Source organism: Glycine soja, chromosome 11, assembly GCF_004193775.1.
Source record: "Glycine soja cultivar W05 chromosome 11, ASM419377v2, whole genome shotgun sequence".
Classification (NCBI taxonomy): Eukaryota; Viridiplantae; Streptophyta; class Magnoliopsida; order Fabales; family Fabaceae; genus Glycine; species Glycine soja.
Window position 1 is genome coordinate 35987567 of NC_041012.1, and position 25461 is coordinate 36013027.

The 25461-nt window shown below is 33.1% G+C and overlaps 2 protein-coding genes and 1 long non-coding RNA gene across 3 annotated transcripts; 1 reads left to right on the top strand and 2 right to left on the bottom strand.

Moving 5' to 3' along the window:
• The first annotated feature begins 1690 nt into the window (after positions 1 to 1690).
• Positions 1691 to 6371, top strand: LOC114377050 (serine/threonine-protein kinase STY13-like). Its single transcript, XM_028335427.1, has 6 exons — positions 1691 to 2545; positions 3635 to 3756; positions 4528 to 4724; positions 4815 to 4989; positions 5447 to 5581; positions 5741 to 6371. Exons 1-6 carry the CDS (start codon positions 2281 to 2283, stop codon positions 5945 to 5947), a joined length of 1101 nt encoding a protein of 366 aa, XP_028191228.1. The 5' UTR covers positions 1691 to 2280; the 3' UTR covers positions 5948 to 6371.
• Positions 6372 to 6791: 420 nt separating this feature from the next.
• LOC114377051 lies at positions 6792 to 7675 on the bottom strand. The gene is made up of 2 exons (XR_003659036.1): positions 7243 to 7675; positions 6792 to 7166 (listed from the first exon to the last, which is right to left on the bottom strand). It is a non-coding gene; the product is annotated as an uncharacterized LOC114377051 (long non-coding RNA).
• Positions 7676 to 8431: 756 nt separating this feature from the next.
• LOC114376658 (peptidyl-prolyl cis-trans isomerase CYP38, chloroplastic-like) lies at positions 8432 to 18780 on the bottom strand. Its single transcript, XM_028334866.1, has 7 exons — positions 18436 to 18780; positions 17398 to 17688; positions 17094 to 17293; positions 11417 to 11652; positions 10869 to 11011; positions 9106 to 9177; positions 8432 to 9011 (listed from the first exon to the last, which is right to left on the bottom strand). Exons 1-7 carry the CDS (start codon positions 18601 to 18603, stop codon positions 8784 to 8786), a joined length of 1338 nt encoding a protein of 445 aa, XP_028190667.1. The 5' UTR covers positions 18604 to 18780; the 3' UTR covers positions 8432 to 8783.
• Between the last annotated feature and the right edge of the window lie 6681 nt (positions 18781 to 25461).

Here is a 25461-nt window from a genome sequence, read left to right on the forward strand (position 1 = left end):
TTAATGATTAAGCTGGAAAAAATTAAAAATGAATTAATGATCAAGGATAATTTTGTAACACTACTATTAATTTTCATTCATTTTTTAGTTTTTTTTTATATATGTACAACAACCTAAGAGGACAATTATAATAGGACCAATGAAGTTATATTTTACTCTTTGTTTTCTCCTTTTGAATTATTACTATTTTTTTAAATAAAATTTCATTGTTTATTTTCTCTTTGATGATATACTTGTTAGTCTTGCCTCAATAATTATTCTACATATTTATTTTAGGATAAATAGTATATTTACTGTTAGTATAAATAATTGTTATATTATTATTTAATTATAAATTATCATGTATATTAAATTTATTAACTTTAATAATAACTACTTAAAATTATATTTATCATATTTTTTATTGGTTGACAAAGTAAATATTTTACACTTGTAATTCATAAAAATTAAACTCTTTATTTTATCTTCAAAATAAATTTATCCCAAAAAATAATTTATCATTTATTTTAAATGGGATGCATGCACACACACATGTACAATGAAGCAAAGAAATTGAATCACTTTTTCTTTAACATATGAAGCTTCTGTAAAAAGGAAGTTAGTAACATAATTCATTCGCAGTCACTCGTCTAAAAATTGCAAGAAATTTGTGATGGTTTTGTCTGACGTAACTTGTATTATCTTTAGTATAATAATTTCCATTTCACAATACATTACTTATTTTTACTTATGGAAAGTATTATTTGTTTTTGTTTGACTATTTTGGCTCCCATCATTTTCAGTTTAAACATGTTATTTTTCACGTAACTTTGAGTATATCAAGTAGCCTGTTGACAAATTGGAGTTTTACCATTCAATCCTATAATAAATTGAAAAACAATAATATACGAACACTTAACATTGTAAAATGTCAATATTTTATTGATACCAGTACTTATTATTTTTCTTTATCTCTTTTTCTTTTATCATATCACATTATTTATGATAATTACCTTTTTCTTTTACCATCTACTAATATGATATGTCAATGAATCATTTTCCTAAATTAAATTACTTTGTTTAAATTATGAAACATAGTATAGTTCCTTTTCACTTGTCTTTAGGGTTCCATCAAACAATATGAAATGTAAGGAGAGAAATCACTTCAAGTTTTCAATCCAGTCCTTAAAGATTTTTTAATAATTAAATGATCTTCATCTCTTTATCATTAACCTAATCCATTGGTTTCCCTGAAAGTTTGCTGCTACTATATATCTTAATGTTTTATTGCATTATTATATGTTGATTCGACCTGTCACAACCACAAATAGGAAGAAAAAAAAAACAACTTTATTCTGTCAGTATATGATGGTCAGAGTGTTAATTAATGCCTCTTTGAACTTCACCAAATAATAAAAAAAAACTGTGATTCTATGAAGTGTAGAAATCATCTGAATGAGGCTATTTGTCCAATTCATCGATCATGATTACAACTATAATGACATGATATAGTAGGGAGATAGCTATATTCTTTCTAATTATGTGATTAAAAAGTTTAATTTCAAGATCTATGTATATAATGAAAAAAAATTAATATTTTAAATAAATTATAATATTTTAAAATATTTGTCTCTGATTATGGATCAACATATATCAAATATACCAAAAATCAATGATGGTTATTACAAGTTACACACATTTGCCTTTGTGACAAGTGACTCCCCTTAACCGTTTTCATGATCATCCATTGATGAAGCCAAACAACTTGTTTGAAAGGGATGGCGAGATGTAAAGGTAGTACAATAACCGTGAATGCCATGAATGAAAATTATAGAAAAAGAAAAAGACAAAAAACAAAAACACACCAAACAAACAAACAACTAAACAAGGCAGAGTCACAGACACACACAGAAAGAGAGATCTTTGGTTTCAATAAATTAGAAGTTGAAGGGCTTGTTAATTAGAAGGAGACTAAAGTGGGTCAGAAAACACACGTCGTGTTCAGGCAAAATCCATGTGCCCACATGGATGATTGAGAGAGAGAGAGTATTATATTTATGACCTCAACATCACCACAAGCAGCAGCAGCAGCAGCAGCAGCACCTGCAGTGGCAGCAAAAACATAGTAGTAGTAGAAGAAGAGAGACACAAGAGACCCACCAAGGAAAATTTGCTCAAAACCAGAACTTGCTACAAAAGTTAGCGTCTTTTGATGATTCCAAGTGACTTGAGCTTTCAAAGTCCATAGTGGGGTGTGGTGAATTTTTTGTGTTTTGAAGAGAAGAGGTGAGAGAGAGAGAGATGAAGAAGAGTGAGAGTGGGGGGTATGTGAGAGCGGATCAGATAGATCTGAAGAGCTTGGATGAGCAGCTTCAGAGGCATCTGAGTAGAGCATGGACTATGGAGAAGAACAAGGAGAAGGAGGAAGAAGAGGTTGAAGGAAGGTCCACAAGAAGCAGACAAGAATGGGAGATTGACCCCTCCAAGCTTGTCATCAAGACTGTCATTGCTCGTGGCACTTTTGGCACTGTCCATCGTGGAATTTATGATGGCCAAGATGTTGCAGGTATACTCCACTACACTACACTCTCTTGCTTTGCTCTCACAGTTGAAAAGTTGAGTTTTCATTTGATGTGTGTCTGTTTGTTCTCATATATGCAACTATTTGTTTCAAGAAAACAAAAAAAAACATGCATAGTTTGTTTTTCCCTCCATTTATTACACCTGTTTGTTTGACACCACATACATGTGCAAGGGGGGAAGATTTGTTTACTTGGAGAAGTTCATGTAGTTGGTCCTTTCAACTTAGAATGTTGCATAATGTGCACATGCTTCCAAAACTGTAGGTTGATGGGTTGTTCGGCCTTCTTTTATGTGAATGCCAAGGTTTCATTTCATAGCTAAAGAGTTGGATGTAAATGATGTCTTATTTGGTCAGCAGATCCACTGCTTAAGTTTTGTTTTGCCTGTTTCTGCATGTGATTTCGTTGTGCTTGTACCTTTACAATCAAGCAACAATTTCTGCTTGGACATGAGTCCTTGTTTCCCTGAGTTCTTTGAGAAGGCATCTAAGTTGATGTTGTTTGGTTAGCCGCAACTGCCATGCATTGGAACTTTGTAAATCAAGATTTGCAGAATCCGTGATTCACAAGATTGAGTACCCTTGCTTCTTTTCTTTTTAGTTCCTTTTTTGTTTTCTCTAGAATTCACAAGATTCAGTTGACTTGACAGTTATGTGCATGAACTTTAATGTTCTTTTCTTTTTTGAACTTTAATGTGTTCTTGGTTATTACTGTTGTGCCCCTGATTTTACTACCATGGGATGGGTATAAGAATTAAAAAAATAATAATAAATGAAATTGTTGGCTGGTAATGAGTGGTTTATGTTGCCACATACATTTCTCACTCATCAAATATTCTACTGGGAATTAGCCACAGGAACTCTTCTCTTGAGAGTTCCTTTTTTAGGTGTTATGATTTTCATGATGTTATATGCAGACCTTTATTACCTTAACAATTCCTGGATGCTAAACTTGTTAACCCTGCAGCTTTATACTGAAATTTAATGAATGAACAGTTTAAAGTTACTTGTGAATGCCATGCTCTCCTTTTGCTTTCATAACATGTAATTAATCTTTGATTTTGTTTTTCTCAGTTAAGCTCCTTGACTGGGGGGAAGAAGGCCATCGGTCAGATGCTGAAATAGCTTCTTTGAGAGCGGCTTTTACACAGGAAGTTGCTGTTTGGCACAAGCTTGAACATCCTAATGTAACCAAGGTAATATTTGGGCCTTCATTAGTTTCTTTGTGTTATCCATGTTTTTCCTTTGAGGGCAAGCCCTGGTGCAATGGTAAAGTTGCGCCTTGGTGACCAGTTGGTCATGGGCTCGAATTCGAAAACAACCTCTTTGCGAAGGGGAAGGCTTCATACAATTACCCTCCCCCGTACCTTCGTGAAGCAATGAGCTTCTGGCATTGGGGTATGTGTATGATCATTCCATGTTTCTCCTTTTTCTTGTGTTGTGGAACAATCTGATAGCTTACTACAACAGGTTTCTAACGTGCTATCATTTTCCACTATTAATCAAATCATATAAGAATGGAAAGTAAATAAACAAAAATAAGGAAAGGGGAAAGATAGATGACAAAGAAGATTGTGAGATTTAATGCATTCCTTTAGGCAAATTTTGGAATGCATTCCAGGTGGAAATATTGCCCGAACCTCAGATTGTTTTCTTTTCATAGTATGATTGTGATGGCTTGATTCTGGTCTCATTTATGTCAAATGAATTTTTGTTAAAGTTTATTTTCTATTGTGCTGTTTTCTCTGTTATTTTTGGGGATGAGAAGAGGATTGAGTGGCAGTTGGGTGGGTGTGAGCCACATTAAGAGTCACACTGGGGGGAAATACCTTTGCAAGTGTGCAAATCAGGAGTATGGTCCGGTCTTAAGGATCCCCCATAAGTAATACATTAAATTTGCATCATAGTTTTCAATCATTTATGTGAGAATTTTCTTATTCACTCTTACTGTCAAATCCGTTTTGCAGTTTATTGGGGCAACAATGGGAACATCAGAGCTACAGATACAAACGGAAAATGGTCATATAGGCATGCCGAGTAACGTTTGTTGTGTTGTTGTTGAATATTGTCCTGGGGGTGCGCTGAAGTCTTATCTCATTAAAAATCGAAGAAGGAAGCTGGCTTTTAAAGTGGTTGTTCAACTGGCTCTTGACCTTGCAAGAGGGTCCAATCTTTATGCCTAATCTGTCTCATATAAGTTTAAGTAGTAATCTTTCTTTCTAAGCCTGAGTACTTTTTATTATTTACTTTATAGGTTGAGCTATCTTCACACAAAGAAGATTGTCCACAGAGATGTTAAAACAGAAAATATGCTTCTGGACAAGACACGAACCTTGAAAATAGCTGATTTTGGAGTAGCTCGTATTGAGGCCTCCAATCCTCATGACATGACAGGTGAAACTGGAACCCTTGGTTACATGGCTCCTGAGGTATATGCTTCAATTCCTTTGAAAAATTCTCTCTCCTGTGCATTGTTCGTTTGGGGTTTGTTTCAAACGCCCTTAATGTCTGGTCCTTGCCTCATAAAATTTTGAAACTGCTGGGCTAGGATTTGTTACTTGTGACCGGCTCTATTGTCTAACTAATTGTGAAAGAATTGGGATGAATATTTTGGTCTTAAACAGGAAGAAATCTTGATTAAAATATTAACCATGTTGGAAAGATAAGGACATTGAATTGTTCCATCATTGTCCTTACTTTTATCAGGAATTCCTTTTGTTTTATAGTTCACCCAACAATTATGTATATATCCATGTTGGTTTTGGTACATAATTACTGGAAGAAATCTTTACCTCAGTCCCATTTACAATTACTGAGATCTAGAACTTCAGCATGTCACTACTCACTAATATTGGTAAATGAAACTTACCTGGTGAAATTGGGCAGGTTCTAAATGGCAATCCATACAATAGAAAGTGTGATGTGTACAGTTTCGGAATATGCTTATGGGAGATATACTGCTGTGACATGCCATATCCTGACCTTAGCTTCTCAGAAGTGACATCAGCTGTCGTACGACAGGTATGTAAAATGTATTAAGTGGCTTTGCGAGGATAAACTAACTATTTATTGGGAAACATCAACCTGTACAATTGTTAGTTTATTTGCAAATGGTATCTACTGTTTATACATCTCTACTCGTTGCTTTTTATTGTAACTAGATTCTTTATGGAACTGCAGAATTTGAGGCCAGAGATTCCGCGATGTTGTCCTAGCGCTCTGGCCAATGTGATGAAAAGATGTTGGGATGCGAATCCTGACAAGAGGCCAGAGATGGATGAAGTGGTGACCATGTTGGAAGCTATTGACACTTCAAAGGGTGGAGGTATGATCCCTCATGATCAGCCTCAGGGTTGTTTATGTTTTCGCAGTTATCGAGGACCTTGAAAGATTTTTCACTGTCAAGGAAATTGATTATGGAGGGATGATATACAGGTTCTGGAAATCAGTTTGTATTTTATTTGATTGAAGGAATAGGGAAGGAAGACTCCAGGATGAAATGCATACACAAAAAGTGTGAAAGCAACAGTTAATGAAGAGCTCTGCAATTACTTGATACTTTGTTGGGCTATAATTTTTTGTAAAGCTAATTGTGCTCTCTCCTCATTGCACCCATTTTTATGATATTTCTATGTAAGTTGTACACTTGACAGTAGTAGCATGGATTGTTCGGACACTAATATCAAAGTCCTGATGGGTCATTTGATGTCCTATGAAGCCTACAAGTGATCAGTTTTGGGAAGATTTGCTCGTGTGCAGAAAGACATGACCTATATAATATGTGGAATAAATATACAATTTGGCCATTAAATGATGTTATATGTTGTAGATTGAGGAAAGCTTTTGTTTATACATTTGACACTTAAAATAGTAAACTTGATGACAAGTATATTGAAGTTATCTACTTGTTATCAAGTTTATTTCTACGGTCAAAAACTTTAATGGTGTGGTTGGTAGAGTGGAATGGAATTGAGAATAAATATTTGAACTAAAGTAGTGTGATAAAAGTATGAGACTCACTAATTTTTTAATTTTTTTTCTTCATTTTCACTTTATTTCTTCTCTATCAAACACACTATAAAGGATCAGAACAAGACAAGTAACATTTTGAGACTATGTTGCTGTATATCCTCATAATATATGATTTTGTGGTTAATTATGTCCTTTTGAACCAATAGAATTATGTTGAAAGGAACCTATTAAGGACAAGAGTTCATAACATCACTAGAAACAAAAAGATTAATGCTAACCCATGTAATTAATTGTTAAATGGTTCAATCTTGCATGATATTTTAAATGTGAAAATCTTTGTGAGAATATCAAATTCCCTTCAAAAAAAAAAAAAAAAGTTCCAGATGTTTGCAAATACTAACCATCAAAGCTCAGATTGAAAAGGTTTCTTCTATGAAATTAACCAGTTGACCCAATGTTCATTCCAAACATCATCCAAAACAAGCCATGTTCTCAAATCAAATCTCTGCTTCAAATTATCCATCACTTTTGTCATCTAAAAGGTTCATTATTAGGGGCCACTTTGCTTTTAACTCTGCTATGTATAAACGATCTTCTGTTAGAGATTCTTTGGTGTTCTCCGACTGTTTCTGATCTGTAAATGATATCTTCCATTTTACTTTATTAACTTGCAAATAAAGATAACTTTAGATTAGAGAAGTTCCCTATACCTTCTTTTGGGTTACAACTTCAGAAGAAACTTCATATGATAAGATACCAGCTACATAAACAGAATTAGATCATGGAACCATTTTTGAATCAGTTCTGCATCACACTAGGCCGTGCTTCAGCTGCATATATGGTTGACTTCAACTTTTGGAAGCAACTTCTGGTCAAAAGATTCTTTCCCTGGTCGAAGCTCACAACCACAGGTGTGGAAAATGACATAATTACATAAATATAAGCAGAGAGAATCTCCACCAAACTTCCTCAGCCACATATGATGTTGGAGACGAGGAAGGTAATTGCAGACATGCTATAAGATTGGTATACTATAGGGAAATCAATGACTTTCACATGCTCACATGGTGTGAAACTCGGAATATTTGGATGATGCAATATCCACCACCAAAGAAAGATGCTTTGTTCTCTTTAGATATTTTTTTCTTGTTAGAAATTGTGAAAGAGAATCTTTAATATGCATGCATATAAATACCAGTTAAAGATGAGAGCTGAATCTTTATTATCGTATATAAAAATTTAGACGCGGGCTATTAAAAGGTCACCTAAACTTTTCCAACTTTTACCATTTTACCATTTAGTTATGTAAGCAAATTTACTCTTTGGTTGAGCAACTTTTTAATGATTCTTAATCTTATATGCTCAACTGCAGCTATTTTATCACAAACTAGTGTAATTACACCCCTCTGGAATTCCATTAAACATAAAAGAGTGATGGTCTCTGTGTCTTTACCCCTCCAATTAGCAATGCTGAAACTAAAATAACTTCACACAAATTCCCTTATAAATTTCTGAGATAATCAAAGCTCTTTTTTAACTGCTGGATCGTTTATTTGTTTTAGGTATAAGTACAATAATGTAATCCCACGATGTTATCTTCAATCCTTCAGGCAATTTCCCATTAAAAGTGTGGAAGAATATTTTTCACTTTTTTTTTTTGCATAGAAAAAATGGTTTATTAATATTTCAGAGGTGATTAGAGAAAGAAAATACTACATAAAAACTCGGACAAAGAACCATTCCGGAAAACCATTGAATTGCATATGCTAGTGCCCAAAGAATTAGGTGAATTTCTATATATGTATATTTGTGTCACATTACTAGCTAAAATAACCGTCACAAGGCTTTTGGTCTTGTGCTAACTTGAGTGTTGTTCCTTTAATGTTGGAGTTTGTGCTCTAAGGCAAAATTAAAATAATTCTCTCTTCAGATAAGAATAACTCCAGTACATGAATGTCAGAAACTGTATGAGTATGACCTACAATTTCCTCACTGAACAATCATAATTTTATTCATGAATTGGTAGAATGAAAGTTACAAGCCGGGGTGGTGAATAGTCTTAAAACAGAATAAAATCTCAAGCTGTTTAACTGAATGCTAGGTTCTAGTAAAATGAATAATGGCTTTTCCAATAGCAATGGAAACAAACTAGGGGGAGTGAACTTTGCAATGTAATAGCCAGCATTCCTGAATAGCCTTGAAGCAAGTGCCAATAAACACTCATGCGGTATTTGATAGCAAAAACACAGAACTAGCCAGCAATTTTGTAGGTTGGATTTACCAAATTATCCAGCCCAGAAACTACTTTAATGGATTCTATGACATCACCAACTTTGAGGTCTGCCAAGTAATCCTCATTTTCTGTTACATAGCCAAAGACTGCATATCGACCATCCAATATATTGGCATTACTGGGAGTTAGCTCACTTTCTTTCAATAGCCAAAATATCTGGCTGGAGGCAGAGTTGTCCTCAAATTCCTATTCAAACAACATAAAAGGAGTAAATAGAAGCAAGAAAAAAAAGATTAGCATGCTTAAAGAACAGCAATGTCAAAGAATAGATTCTCCTCACATCTCTTGCCATTGCCATTGTACCGAAAGCATTAAAGGGAAGCTTTGTTTGAGCCTTGTATAGACCAAGCTCCTGTCCAACAGATTATTGCCAACAAATGAGAAAGTTTTTCCACCTTGAGAAGATAAGAGGAACAGGTTTGAAAACATAAAATACATCAAAGTGAAACTTCATGCCAGAAACTAATACTAGTAAAAGAACATTAGTTTCTTCTGAACATAAAATGAGGTTTGCGGTACAGGCCTCAATAGGTGTGAAAAGGATTGCATAAAACTGAACTTACTTTGAACAGACAAGAATGTCACTTGATTTTCCCACATCAGTTCTAGGAAAAAACTCTTCTTATTTATGTTTTCTGTTTTTCCTCACATTAAGTAATTAGATAAACCATACACCATCACTTTTTTTTTTTTTATCTTTCTCTTTCACCGAGGGCGAGCCCTGGAGCAGCGGTAAAGTTGTGCCTTGGTGACTTGTTGGTCATGGGTTCGAATCCGGAAACAGTCTCTTTGCATATGCAAGGGTAAGGCTGCGTACAATATCCCTCCCCCATACCTTCGCATAGCGAAGAGCCTCTGGGCAATGGGGTACGAAGTTTTTATCTTTCTCTTTCACCCTTGATAAAGTCAAGGCTCTATGCCAGCCTAAACTCAACAAATAGTGGATCATAAACTCCTCCTTGATATACCATTTGGAACTTGGAAGTCCTATAACTTAGCTTTAGTCATCAATATTTATGTTTTCTGTTTTTCCTCACATTAAGTAATTAGATAAACCATACACCATCACTTTTTTTTTTTTATCTTTCTCTTTCACCCTTGATAAAGTCAAGGCTCTATGCCAGCCTAAACTCAACAAATAGTGGATCATAAACTCCTCCTTGATATACCATTTGGAACTTGGAAGTCCTATAACTTAGCTTTAGTCATCAATATTTATGTTTTCTGTTTTTCCTCACATTAAGTAATTAGATAAACCATACACCATCACTTTTTTTTTTTTATCTTTCTCTTTCACCCTTGATAAAGTCAAGGCTCTATGCCAGCCTAAACTCAACAAATAGTGGATCATAAACTCCTCCTTGATATACCATTTGGAACTTGGAAGTCCTATAACTTAGCTTTAGTCATCAATATGAATGGTAGTACCAAAAAGAAATAAAGAAAGAACAATAATACGCTGTAGATTCATGGACCCCTATAAAGATTTCTCTAATGATATGTGCAGCACGTGTGATTCATGCTCCGAAATAGATGCTAAGCTATTCTTACATTGTACAGCAGCCAATTACATTTGGAATAGGTTGTTTGGAATTTTTTGTGACACTAGGTGTGTCCTCTTGGCTTGAGACAGTTTCTATCGACCAGTTTCTTGGTCTTTGAAAGGACTATGGGGAGAGAGGCTTTAGGGCAATGTGCTTTTCATGATATATTTTTTCAATCAAATGCTCATATTTCCAAGACTCACTCATTGTATTGATATTTTCTTTTCCAGTTGCATAGCCTTATTATGTTGCATTTGTTAAGGATGGTATCTTAGCTGTCTCTTTTTTCTGTACTTGTATTTTCTTTTGTAATGCAATTTCCTGTTAATGCATAAAGTTGATACATTCTTTTTTCTTAATTCAAATGTCGCTTCTTTGTTACAATTTTCTGACTCACACAAGCTTAGCTCACTCCAGCATCGACTTGCTAACACATTATACAAATGCAAATGTGCAAATATATAACATGCCCCAAGAGTAATAAGCAGATGAAGATTACCTCTAAAGTTGATCCATAAACAGGTGCCTTTTCTCCATTCACCGTAATTTCTAATGGTATTGTCCTGATTTTCTCTGTACTTGGATCAATAAAACCCTCAGCAGGTCCTTCAGGATCACCAGTTTGGACAACAAACCCATCCGCTGCACAAAATATAAAAAATTCAAAAAATAAAATTTAAAACTATCTTGGTGAAAGTGTTACTAAAGAGGAAAGCAGTACAGAGAAGCCCATTTTGGATATCCACATAAAAAACTACAGATGTCAATAATGGTAAAGGATCGTTCAGCTTCCATTGAATAAGATAAAATACTGTTAACTCATCCTCATTAAGGGTTAATAATATAAATGTATACATCCTTGATCCTTCCCTGTCATTTCCTGCATTTTTGGCTAAGTGCAATGAGTGAAACTAGCATACCTAGTATCTATGTTAAAAAAAATTGCTAGAGAAGGTCTAAACTCTAAACATTATTTACCAAACCAGCTATAGCTAAAAGGGAAATCAAAAGCAAAAATGCATGTCCTATAAAGACCAGATTTATTACCTCTTTGGATTTCCATGCCATCATAGAAGTGCCTTTCTACCAAATCAACAAAATTTCCAGCAGTTACAGGGGCATTATAACCATCAAGAACGATGTGGAAAACACATTCATCCAGGTTTGGATTGTCTTTAACCTTGACCTTCATATCCACTGCTGCTCTCCCCTTCAATAAAGGCATATTTTGGTATTCCTCAGGTACTTCAAATGGGAAGCCATCAACCATGTCTTCTTCAACACTGCAGAAATGCAATGCCCCAGGAACATCTCAGCTGCAGTCAATGAAAGGTTCTATATGAGAAAAGTCTTTCTCAAGAAGATTAATTTTCTAAGTCCTCCTCAATTTTCTATTGTTAGAAGGAGGATCAGTGTTTGCCAACATCTGATAGAACCAGTTTACCAGAGGCCGAGGAAAGTCTGTTCATTAACTGAACTGAGTTTGGATTCAGCTCAGTCAAATCAGACCAAACATGGCAGGTTTTACAACCAAATCAGTCTAGAGGGATCTACTGGTTGCAAATCTCTTATGCAATATCTGTGAAGCACCAACACGGCCCCAAACAACGGTGTCCCGTTTCTGACACGCCCGACGACACGGACACGTGCCGGACACGCATTCGCTGTGTCCAGCTTTTTTTTATTGTAACCTTTGACACAATTCTGAACACGGGAAGCCAAGAGACATGACACAGCTTTTGTTATTTTTTTTTTTTTCAAAATCATATTTTTTTAAATCTTAAAAGATAAAAGATTATATTTTAAATTATAATAATAGATTAGACATTTTATTATTTCCTCTTCACACTTCCTCTTCACATCATTTATGCTTCCTTTTTTTTTTTTTAATCTTAAAGATAAAATATTATATTTTAAATTATAATAACAAATTAGAATTTAGATTAAATCAAATTAGAATAACAACATTTCCTCTTCATGTCAGTCGTGCCACTCCTTCATTCATGTACGTCTTCACTAGTTCCCTCGTTCAAGTCTATTCATTACTGGTTTGAGTTTGTTGTTGCCGCTGTTTGTTTAGCTTATGACCTTCGTAGCGTTTACTCTGACTCGCTGTTTGTGGTTGTTGACCTCTGACGTACTGTTTTGGTTCTGACTGGATGCATTGTAACTTTGTAAGATTTGCACCTTTGAAACCTTTTCTTTACTTTCCAATTTTTATAAATTTTTCTTCATCTTTCGTAGGCTCATAAGAATTTTTAGTTTAATATTTTTTTCTTTACTTTCTTACCTACTAATACATTTAATACTTTCTGATTTTTAATTTTATATCCTATTTTGATAATAGTTTTTAAATATAATAGTTAACCATTCATAGTTTTTTTTAAAAAAATTGGTCATTGTGTTCTTATTTTTTATTTTTATTATATTGATTAATTGTAGAGATGAGTACTTCTAATCAAGTTAAATAATATGTTTCAAAGATTAAAAGTCTAAGTGGAGGTGGTGGAAATTTTGAAGTTAGATGCAATTTTTGTGACCGTTTTTAATGGGTCTTACACTAGAGTAAGAGTATACTTTTCAAAAATTATAGGAAAAGGAATTAGAAGTTGTTAGAAGATAACTCCTTCAAGGCTTGGGAAACTTACAAAGATGGATAATGAGGCTACGTTAAGAATAGAGATTAAGAATAGAGAGGTCAAAGAAAAAATTTGTCTCTTTACCTCCGATGTCTAACCAAGAGACAACCAATGCTAATCCAAAAACGAGAAAGACTCTTGAAGGTTCTTTTAATATGCAAGCTAGAGAGACCCTTGATTATGAAATTGTCAGAATGTTTTATTCTTCAGGACTACCATTTCATTTACCAAGGAATCCTCACTATAGGAAGACGTTCTCTTTTGCTGCCAACGATAATTGTATATCTGGGTATCAACCTCCAGGTTACAATAAGTTGAGAACCTTACTTGCAAATGAAAGAAGACATGTAGAGAACCTATTACAACCAATAAAAAATACATGGAAAGAAAAATGTGTAAGCATTGTAAGTGATGGGTGGAGTGATCCTCAGAGAAGACTTCTTATCAATTTCACGGTTGTGATAGAGAATGGACCAATGTTTTTAAAGGCGTTAGATTGTTCTGATGAGGCAAAAGATAGGGATTAGATTGTTCTGATGAGGCAAAAGATAGGGATTTCATAGCTGAACAAAAGAGGGATGTAATTATGGAGGTTGGTCACTTGAATGTAGTACAAATTGTAACTGATGATGCACATGTAGGTAAGGCAGCAAGTTTGATCATAGAGGCTGAGTTTCCTTCCATTTATTGGACTCCTTGTGTTGTGCACACCTTAAATCTTGCATTAAAAAATATATGTGCAGCCAAGAACACAAAAAAAATAATGAGGTTTATGAAGAATGTTGTTGGATCACACAGATTGTTGACGACGCCATGTATGTTAGAAATTTTATCTTGGATCATTCTATGAGATTATCAATGTTCAATTCATTCAACACATTGAAGTTGCTAGCTCTTGCTCCCACAAGATTTGCTTCCACCATAGTGATGCTAAAGAGGTTTAAACATTTGAAAAAAGGACTTCAAGAGATGGTTATTAGTGAGCAGTGGTCTTCTTATAAGGCAGATGATATTAACAAGGCAAAATTTGTGAAAGAGACATTGTTGGATGACATTTGGTGGGACAAGGTTGATTATATATTTTCTTTCACTACTCCTATCTAAGATGTTCTTAGAAAAATAGATACGGATGCAGCTTGTCTTCATTTGGTGTATGAAATGTGGGACTCAATGATTGAAAATGTGAAGAAGGTCATATATTGACATGAAAGAAAGGGAGAAGGTGAAGAATCTACCTTTTATAAGGTAGTACATGAAATATTAATGGACTGTTGGACTAAGAGTAACTCACTTCTTCATTGTTTAGCTCATTCTTTAAACCCAAGGTGATACATTATATTCTTTCATTTATAAAGTCTATTTTTTCCATATGTTTCTATATGTTATAAACATTTTTATATTATAGATATTATAGTCATGATGACTAAGTGAAGATTCAAATAGAATTCCTCCACACTAAGATGGAGAATTAGTCATGAAAGATTGAAATGCTTTAAAAGGTATTTTGATGATCATAATGAAAGAAGCAAGTGAATGTAGAGTTTGCAAACTTTTCTGGTGAAAGAGAAGACTTTGATGATATTGACCCTTTAAGGGTTAGAGGTCTAATGGAGGCAAAGTCTTGGTGGCTAGTTCATGGTGCTCATGCACCAACACTTCAAAAGATTGCTCTTACGTTACGAGGACAACCTAGTTCATCATTGATTGAACATTTGTAGTTTAATATTTTTCTATTCTTCTTAACTCAATTGACATCTCCTTGACTCTTATATTTCTCACCTTAACTCAGTTTTGGTCTTAGGCAAATGAATGAGCTTAATTGAGAATTGTAGTTAAATTTCAGATTTTGTGCTTACTTGACCTATCTGCCTTGTGCAGGGCCTAGAGGACACTACAGAACTCCAAATGGAACCTATAAGTAGTCCCTGGAAAGATAAGAAAAAGCTTTTCAATTTTGTTACAACTAAGCTTTGGCCAATTCTGTCACCTCGAGGGTCAAATTAAGCTTGGAAGTCAGAACCTCTACACTTGAATAATTGGACAGCGAGTTTGGACTTTTGGTTTGTGTAATTAGTTTTGTTAGGTAGTTAGTTAGTTAGGTAGTTAGTTACTAACACTATATATTGGTGTTAGTTAGTTAGTGACTGAACTTCATTGGGAGAAAAACTTCACTAGAACTTCGTTTTGTACAAAACTTGTTGTGCAAGCTTTCTCTTATCTCTTTTTCTCTCAATTGTTCTTTATTCTTCTTCATATTTTCACTTCTATTCCACCATTTTCTTACACAAATTTCGTGGTTTCTCCATTGGTGATGATCATGGAGGGCTAAACAATTAATCAATTCAAGGATCCACTGCAAGCAAAATTGAATTTGAGTCCTGGTTTGGTTTTCCTACTTTGTGAATGTTCTTCATTCTCTTCAATCCTATTTTTGTTTTTCATGATTGTGATTATGTTTAAGGTTGAAAATGGATTAGGTTATGGATTCATTTCCTAATTTGAAAATTAATCACAGACTGTTTGGATGATTGTCCATTCTAATTTGCGATTTCAAACAATTTAGAGATTTGATTCGATTAAACTTTCTATAATGCATTTGAGTGAACTTTCACACCAAACATCATTCGTAGTAACTATGATAATTTTATTTACATTGGTTTGGTGAATTGGATTGATGCTTTTAAACTTGAAATATGTTCTATTCTTGTTCAGTGTTGTTTCTTCAACTCTGTTCCTGTATTTTTGTATTCTTTTATAACCGCTCACAAACTATTCGATAAAACTCTCCCTTTCTATTTATAAGTGAATGAATGTAGGAATCATATTGAATCATATTTCTGAATTCGACCTAAGTTAATCTTGTGCTACAGAATTTCCTAATTTTATTTGTTTTTGAACGATTTGACAATCGTTATCAATCATCATGTTGTGAAAGAAACTGGAGTACTTACTCTTTCATTCATTCAATAAAAAGAAACAAGATGACATCTCATCGGGCAGAGGATCTAGTATTTGTTTATAGTAATCTTCGTCTTCTTTCAAAAAATTTCCCACAATATCATCAAGAAGAAACTAAAATGTGGGAAATTGCAGGAGATGAGTTTGGATCACTTGATAAGAATGAAATTCTTGAAGTTGCTAATTTATCCCTTGATGAACTAGAATTAGAAATTATATTTTTCAATGATGATGATCAAGAAGGAAGAGGAAGAACTTAGATCGATTAGGATTAACAATTTTTTATTTATCTTTTCAATTATGATGATTTATCTTGATACTTTTTTAGGTGAGACTCTTTATTAAATATATTAACAAGTTTATTTTTAGATTATTTTTTAAGTTTTTGTCTTGTGAAATTTTCTTTTGAATGATAATGGTGCTACTTAATATAATTTTTTGATGCTTATATATATATATATATATATATATATATATATATATGCCATGTCCCTGTGTCTTACATTTTAGAATTTAGCAGTGCTGCGATGTCGGTGTCGGTGTCGGAGTTCATGCTTCATAGTGCAATATCAGGTTGTCCAAATGAATGCTTTTCAATGACTACCTGACTAACTAAACATGACCCCTTGCAGCACAATTAGTCAGACATTTGAATTTGAGGCACTGTTTGGTTAAACTAACCTGGACAAGTGGTGATCTACTGGTTGTACCAATAGTGCAGTGCTCTGACTACATTGATGTATGGTCAAGGTTAAATTGCTTTGCCCCATAGATTTAAGCTGAAGCCTACTTGTATCACTGAAGCAACTAGCCCTTATTTCTGGCAGTTCCTATTGTCAGATTAAGGAACATGAAGTGCTGTATATTGTCATAGCACACCTACGCATTCTTTTTAATTCCTAATTATAGCCAGAGTCTCAGATTCTCAATGACCGGCATATAAAACAGACACTTATAGAGAAATACATGACACATTGAAAAGTGAAAACACTTAAGGAACCCACAAATCCGTCTTTCATTTCCTCCAAGGAAGATGAAAAAGCATCCTATTTCTTATTGAGCACATGTATGGAAGGATTAGGTCTTTGTGTGGTTTATGTAAGTGATTTAGTAATTGAGATACTTACCCTCCAACATATTGAAGAAGCTCTTTCTGTTTTGGTGCAACTGCATCTCGATTCCTATCCTGTACTATCAGTTCAAGCTCATCTATACCAGCTTCCAGCTTGTTAAGCAGTTCAACTCCATGTTCTTTCTTTGATTCAGCTAAACCAGATACAATTAAAGTCTTCCCTTGCTTCAGAGCTCGAGACGCCTGCCTCACATTCTACATTCCATGTAAAGTAAATCAATTTTTATCCCTAAGGGAAATGAAACATAAAATCCCATGCACAAGCCGCATAGACAAGAATCTTTAATCTTATGTCTTACTCTTTCCACAGAGTCAAGTGCCTTGACTCCAGCAATCTTGAGACTCTCTGTGATATCTTCAAGTGGTTTTTGCACTTCTCTAATGGCCTTATTGTCAATAGGAAGAGCATATCTCAACAATGCCCCAGGATCCTTAATTGGAGGTCCAGAAATCAAAACAGACAGATCAGACAATGCAGGAGTAGCTGCTTGGGCAATGGTGGGACCCTCCAATGTAGGAACTCCTGTTATTAACCCAACCGCCAGTGCAATAGATATTGCACACTGCTTCAAGGAAAATGACCTCCCATTCTGCACCAAAATATAACTCAATAAGCTTTGGTGCAGCAATCTAAAGTCACATTGTAAACATAAGAACACAAGGTCAAGAGAAAACAAATAAAGTACATAAACTGTTATTTGTTTAAATTGAAAAGAACAGAAAAATAGAAGTACATACAGATAACAACTTAGAAACTTAGCATAGCATATGATTCCTAACTATTCAACATTGACAGGCACAACTGTAAATTGAAGCTTTAAGCACACTAGCACGGTGAGTCATTAGTAGTACAGCTGTTGGCACGCCTATTATTTTGCTTACAATGCTTTAAACTCTAGGCTGAAACACTTGACTCAAGTAACTTAGTGAATTTGGGATAAATGCAAATCCCAAACATCCACTCTCTGAGATATATTAGCACCAGAGAAGTTTAAACCTTTCAAAATACTCAAACCCCTTACCATTAGCGCACTCTCGATGCCTTATTTGAGGCTTATCTTCCACAGTGATGTATAGAACTTACACTCTTTTTCCCTTGTGAAATTCAGTTCTATTATTCTCATTTAATTTTTTTTAACAAATTGATTGTATTCAAACATGAAATGAACAAAAGAATAATAAAATGCAATTCCAAATTGAATTCATTCTGAAGAATGTTAAATAAAAAAATTGCTAATGGGGCACCACATCTCCAATCCCAGATGAGCATAATCATCATTCATGTGAAACAAAGAGCATCTAAAGTTAAAAAAAAATCAAATATCTAAGAGACTTACATGGTTGTTCGGAGATTCAGAATGATGGGGTGGTTGGTAAGAGCAACGAGCATTCAAACCTCGGAGTCCTCGAAGTGGGTAGGATAAACGCCTAGAATGTGTGTTGTTGGAAGTGAACCATCTAGGACTGAGGGAAGCACAGTAGTGGCAGGGGATGATGGCTGCCATTGAAATGATGTCAAAAAAATAAAAATTCAGAGAACAAATTTCATGTGACACAAAGATGGAGAGAAAGAGACAGACAGTGTGGAAGTTAAGTCAGATAAGGTTTTGGGCAAACTTTTGAGGTTTGTGTTTTGTAAGTTATGGTTGCAAACTGGGGTTACCATCGAGGGAAATCCATCATCCATTCATCATGATGCTTCTTTGGATAAGATAACATAGCATTGGGTCCATGCAAGGACACATTTTTATTTTTATTTTACATAAATTATTTTTTAAGAAGTTCGGTATTTGTCTCAACTTTTCTTTAATTTTCTTGAAAAGTTAGGTAAACATTTAAAGAACTGTTTGAAATAGAAAAAGAAGAAGAAGAACTCTTTGAAAAATTAAGAGCCTTATTTTTTAATAAAGAAAATAAAAAATAATTTTAAGAAAAAAGTTCATTGAAATGATTTTTTTTAAAAAAAATAAGTGTATATCTTAATCTTAAACATTGTGGATGAAAAATATGATTGAAATAAAACATCTTATTAAATCGACTATAGTCAAATTTCTTGATAAAACTTAATTATTAATAAATTAATAAATACTTAATGTCAATGTCATAGTGATCCAAAATATCTTATTATTTTGTTTCTCATTCTCGTTATAAACTAATTATTGTGTCAGAATAAAATAGAGAATTTAATTTAAAATGAGTTTTAAGTTAAAATTAACATATTTTTACTTTACTTTTAAAATGACTTGTGAATTAAAAAAATCATATATGACCTAAAAATATTTGACCTAACATAGCCCAAAAAATATATTAACAAGTATGAGACATATTTTACCATTATTTGTAAATATCTACTAAAATTTGGGAAATAAATAAGAAAAAAAAATATTTTTTCTAGTAAAAATATATAAATTAAAATATTAAAAATTTTAATTTTAAAAATGGTAAAAAAAATCATTTAATGACTTAAGCCAAAATGATTTAGATTTATGACTGAGCTGGTTTCAGTTTGGGTTGAATATTAAAAAATCTTTAAAAAAACCATGATATTTTATGCACACTCTAGTTAGCAAGCCCTAATTTTGATTTAAAAGTTAGTTTTGATGGCCAAGTTCACTATTGTTCAGTATTTTAGGATAAATTTGGGAGGGGGGGGGGGGGGGGTTCTTACAAGTTCTACAAGCTTATAATATATTCTATACATAACTTTGATTATTAATTAAAAAAATATTTTCGTTAAACTTCTTTGTAAATTTCATTAAAATAAGTTGAAAAACTTATTATATAATCATATATTCATTTTGATAAATCCATAAGTTTGATAATTAAAAAATTAAAAATCACAGGACTTCTTTTGCAAAATTGACCATTGAATTTTACAAGATTTTTTTTCGACCACAAGTATATTATAGAATAATCAACTCTTCGGTATCCATTAACTTTTGCAAGATTTCTTTCAATCACATAATCCAAACTAAGGCCTTATTTAAGGTATTCTACCTCAATTCTAGAATTAACATGTTGGTAAGAAATATACCTGAGCCTTAAAGACTTTGAAGGCATCCAATGCTTCATTTTTATTATAAAGCAAATAAACATTCATATATTGTGAATAATCATCTATAAAGATGATAAAATATTTCTGACCATGTGCATCCATATCTGGACAACAAATATCAATATTAATTATTTCTAATATGTTTAAACTCCTGTTAGAACATTTCTTAGACATGTTGGTCTGCTTACCCTTAATGTAGTCCATATAAGACTTAAAGTCAGCAAAATCTAGAGTATTGTGTACCTCATCTTTCACTAACCTTTTAATCCTCTCAATGAAGATATGTCTTAATCTTCGATGTCATAACATAGAGGAATTCTCATTAATATTACACCTTTTAATACCAGTTTGAACATGCATTGAACTATAAGTGGCATAATTTTGTAAACCAAGAAGATAAAGACCATCAGACAAAATGTCATTCCCAAAACATTCAGAATTATAAAATAACTTAAATGACGTGTCTTTAAAATTAAAGGAATATCCAAAAGGTACAAGTCTAGAAACAGAAATTAAGTTTCGAGAAAAACTTGGTATATAAAAGGTCCTTTCTAATTTTAAAATAAAGTCACTACTTAAAGTTAAAATGCAAGTTTCAATGGCCTCCACAGGTGAGCCAAGCTTATTGCCTGATAAAATGCTTTGCTCACTTCCCACTGGTTTCCTTAGGTTTTGCCTATCCTGTAAAGAATTTGCAATATGAATTATAGATCCAGAATGAATCCACCGGGTGTTAATATTAACACTAATCATATTAGATTCATAACATACTAATAAGATTGATTTAACTTTCTTCTCAAGCCATTTCTGGAATCCAGGGCAATTCTTCTTCATGTGTCCATTCTTCTCGTAAAAGAAACACTTTGTTACCTTCTTAATATTAGCTTGTGGTGGTATTTTATCATTCCCTTTTTTATTAGCTTGAGACTTAGTTACTTTGTTCTTCCCATAAGCAGTTGTCAGCAATGTACTCTCACCCATCTCCATTACAAGCCTTTCTTCTTCCTGAACACACATGGTCATTAATTCATTGATAGACCATTTGTCCTTATGTGTGTTGTAGGAAATCTTGAACGGTCCATATTCATGCAGAAGGGTGTTTAAAATGAAGTGCATGAGGAAGGACTTAGACATATCAACCTCCAGTTTCTTAAGTTAACTGAAATATCTCGTATTTTCATTATGTACTCACGCACACCTTTCACACTGGTGAGCCGAAGAGAGGAGAACTTCATGATCAGGGTGTTTGCTAAAGTCTTATCTGAAGTGATGAACTAATCATCAATGGCCTTAAGCAAGTCTTAGACCTTTTCATGCTGGTCAACAGAACCACATATTCCAGTCGATATTTTAGTCTTAATGAACATCACGTTGAGCCGGTTGGATCGCTTTCACCACTCATATAGCGCAACATCAGCTGGGCTATTTTCATCAGTGATTGCAGGTGGTTCGTCTTTCCTTATAGCATAGTCTATGACCATCTACCCCAATTGCAGAAGAATTCTCTCCTTCCATATCTTATAGTTATCTCCTTTGAGTTTGGGAACATCACATTGAATATAAAAAAAAACTAACATTTGAGAAGCTACAAAATTCAAAGGCTTATGTCAAATTTGAGGCATACTAATCTTAATTGTATCTTTTACCATTGTAAACATACCAGAAAATTGAATCTTGTGACATAAAAATTGCCTATGGGCTAAATTTTTAATTCAATAAGAAACAATTAAACCTTGTGATAGAATAATCAAATTACATACTCAAATTCATGTTTTACGTGTACAACATAAAAATAATTTAATTTCTATCACAAATATTTACTTTATGATAAAATCGACAAATTATACATATCTCATGATGCCTGTGGGTAAACCATGAAAAATAATATGTCATTTTATCCCAATTAATTATACAAATATAATAAAAATTCCTGTGGGATAAAATTCATTATATAAGTACAATTATTCACAATATTATGTCTAATTCCTTATATGATCTTTAAACAACTTAAAATATAATTTAATCAAAATATAGATGTTGTGGCTAATCCATAATTAATCAAAATTATAAAGATCACTTAGACATAAAACTTAGTTGTATGAGAATAAATCATATTATGTATTTCAAGATCAAAATATAATATAATTATGAATAAGATTCTCATATAATTTTATAATTGAAACATAATATTATGCATTTGATTTCATATATACATGCATAGAATAAAATTTTCCAAAATATATTCATGTATAAAATAAATCAAAATTCCATAAATTGTAAAGGTAAACAAAATAAGGATATAAGATATGAAAAACAACATATAAAAAAATTTAGTGGCTTGCACATATTATAACATCCCCATAGTCATGGGTTCAACACCTAGTTAACGTAAAACGTAAGATTTTTTGTTTTTCTTTAGCAAAACATTATTCATCATCTTCAACCTCTAGCGGGTCAAACCCGACCCATATGCAGAAATATCTCCGCATTGAATTCCACCAACTCCTAACATAATCTTTCGTGGCGATCATAAGTTGAAAGTTCATATTCTTCGGTCATTGATAAACAATTTGTTGGACAATATTCAATACAGTTACCACAAAATATACAGATTCTGAAATCAATACAATAATTAAGTTCCAAGCTCTCACTCTCTCTCTAGATGGTGTATCAGATGAATTGGAAGGGATGAGCTTAGGGACCAAATACATGTGTTATATATAGGCATTCTATCATCAAGAATGCATTTAGTAGCCATTACCACTCATTACTGGTCATTACCATGTCATGGAGGTACTTTTTTTCTTTTTTGGCATCATTGACTATTTAAAATAATGCTTTCCTGCTTGTAAGTTATTAGTTACATTTGGTACCATTGTTAACTCATTGGCTAGTACATCAAATTATCTCAAGTAGTAAAGTTTACTTGAAAGTCCGAGTGTCGAATCCACAGGAATTTTGTTTGTACTTGAGTTGATGTATACCCAACTTGTAAGCAAGAGATAAGGAAGGAAGAAATAAAAAGTAAAAGACAAGAAAAGATTGCAAAAATGACTTTAGAATTTAAATATGTTGGGGCCTAGCATGCCTAACTACCCTTGACGCAATGTTAATGTGTTTGTCTATTTAATATTATTCTAATTTTCACCCACATCTACTAAGATACTCAACCCTGATTCCTCATGTTGAAAAGCCTAATTTATTAATTCTATCTCCCAAATCTCTTTGCAGAGATGAAACAGTAAATTGCATCAAGTTTAGAGATGTATGCATAGGCTAAATAATACCACTCTATCCTTAGCAATGATTTGTTTAGATTTCCTTTCCCAGTTCTTTAGAATTTAAACATTTCCCAATGCCTAATCCCTAAACAAATGCATGGATTACCAAACCATAGCAATGAAAATAAAGCGCATGAAAGAAACAATAAAAATTGGCATTGCATTCAATAGATAATAAGGAAAGATTAAATTACAAGGGCATTGGCTGCTAGGTTCCCAACAATGGGGGCTTAGCCTCTTATTGCCATGAGAGGTTTTACACTTTAGATGTTGATCTGGATGAAAAAAGAAGAGGGATGGATAATGGAAGAGAAGGGGAAAATGGCTAGAGATGGAGGGTTTTCCTTATTTGAGAAGCTCAGGTTTTGGTGTATTCAATAGAGAGCTCTAAGTCTCATTGTGTTTTTCTCCTTTGCTCCCTATTTCTTTTATAAGTCTAAGGTAGCTTAAAATTCACGTGATCTTGCGCTAAGCACGCCTTTCTGGGCTTAGTTGGTATGGCGGTGTGATCATGCGTTGAATGTGGCAATGGCTAGGCTTAGCCAGTATGGCGGTGATCATGTGATTAGCGCGGGATTCACGGTAAGCGCGCCTTTGAACTTCTTTGTGGGCCTTTTTCATGGTATGCTGGAGTTGACCGCTAAGCGAGAAGACGCGCTGGACCTGTCTTGTGCGCTAAGCGAGCTGTCTCAATCTTCAATTTTTCTTCAATGCTTTTTCTTCAAGTTTTTACATCAATTTTCTTTCAAAGTACTTGTAATCTGCTTTTTTTTTACTCCTGCTGGTCAAGAATTAAAATGATATTAAAATCTTCATTATTCTATTAAAAACAACAATAAAATAGAAGAATTTTATTCATTCTTAGTCAAAATTGACTATCAATTAAACTCAAATTGTGCAGTTATCAACCATGCATGTTCATAAATATGTTTGATTTCTTGATGGGCATACTTATAAATTTAATAATCTTGCCATCCTATTTAATTCTTTGTGTAATCTATCCATTATATAAATACTTTGGTAATCTATTAATTTGAAGCCTTTGTTTGTTTCATATGCTACACTTAAGCAGTGATATAAGGGAAATTTATAATTACACATATACGTAATATTAAGAAAAATTTAAAGTTTGTGGGGAAATTACCCAATATCCCCAAGTAGATCTTGACTATTTTTTCATATATATATATATATATATATATATATATATATATATATATATATATATTAGATAAAAAGACAAGATGAAAACTTAGTTAAATTTAAATCATGTTCTTCTTTGTCATTAATAAAAAAAAAATCTAATGCATGCAGTTATGCTGATTCAAAATCTACTTACCATACTAAGGCAGATTTTAAATTCATTGGTAAAGAATGTTTGTGCAAATAAATAATCATGTAGTAGCAAGAAAGTAGGTCCCAACTCTTTGTTCTTTTTATTTCATATTAAATACACTATGATATTAAAAAATAAACCATCTTAGAAAATAAATCATTCTAAAATGGTTCTAAGCTAAAAATCATCTTAGAAAGATAGTCTTCTAATACAATTTTTATTTTAGAATCGTCTTAGAATGATACCTTTTTTTAAGACAGTTTTTAATGGAATCGTCGTCGAAAGTCAAGACTTTCGACAATGTTGGCTTCAAAGAAGGTTCAAAATCATCTTTGAATGTACCTTAAAACTGTCATTGTTTGTCGTTTTTCTAGTAGTGCCTACTCTATTTGATCTATCGCCCAATCACCTCGTCCTCGTCAAAGGATCACAAACAAATAAAATCATATGTAACAATTCTTAAGCTATTATCTTGTCAAGTTCATCAAGTATCACAAAACAAATGATGTTTTATAAGGTGCACCCATAGAACATACTTAGGGTGGGAATAGGTCAATCTGTTAATAGGGACTTATGTTCTAATCTATATTATAAAAATTATAGTTTTTAACTTATTATGAAGCTTCTAAAATGTTGTTTGTTGATAAAAAGAAAATGAAGCTTCTAAAATGCAAGCAGCGAGTAAAACAGG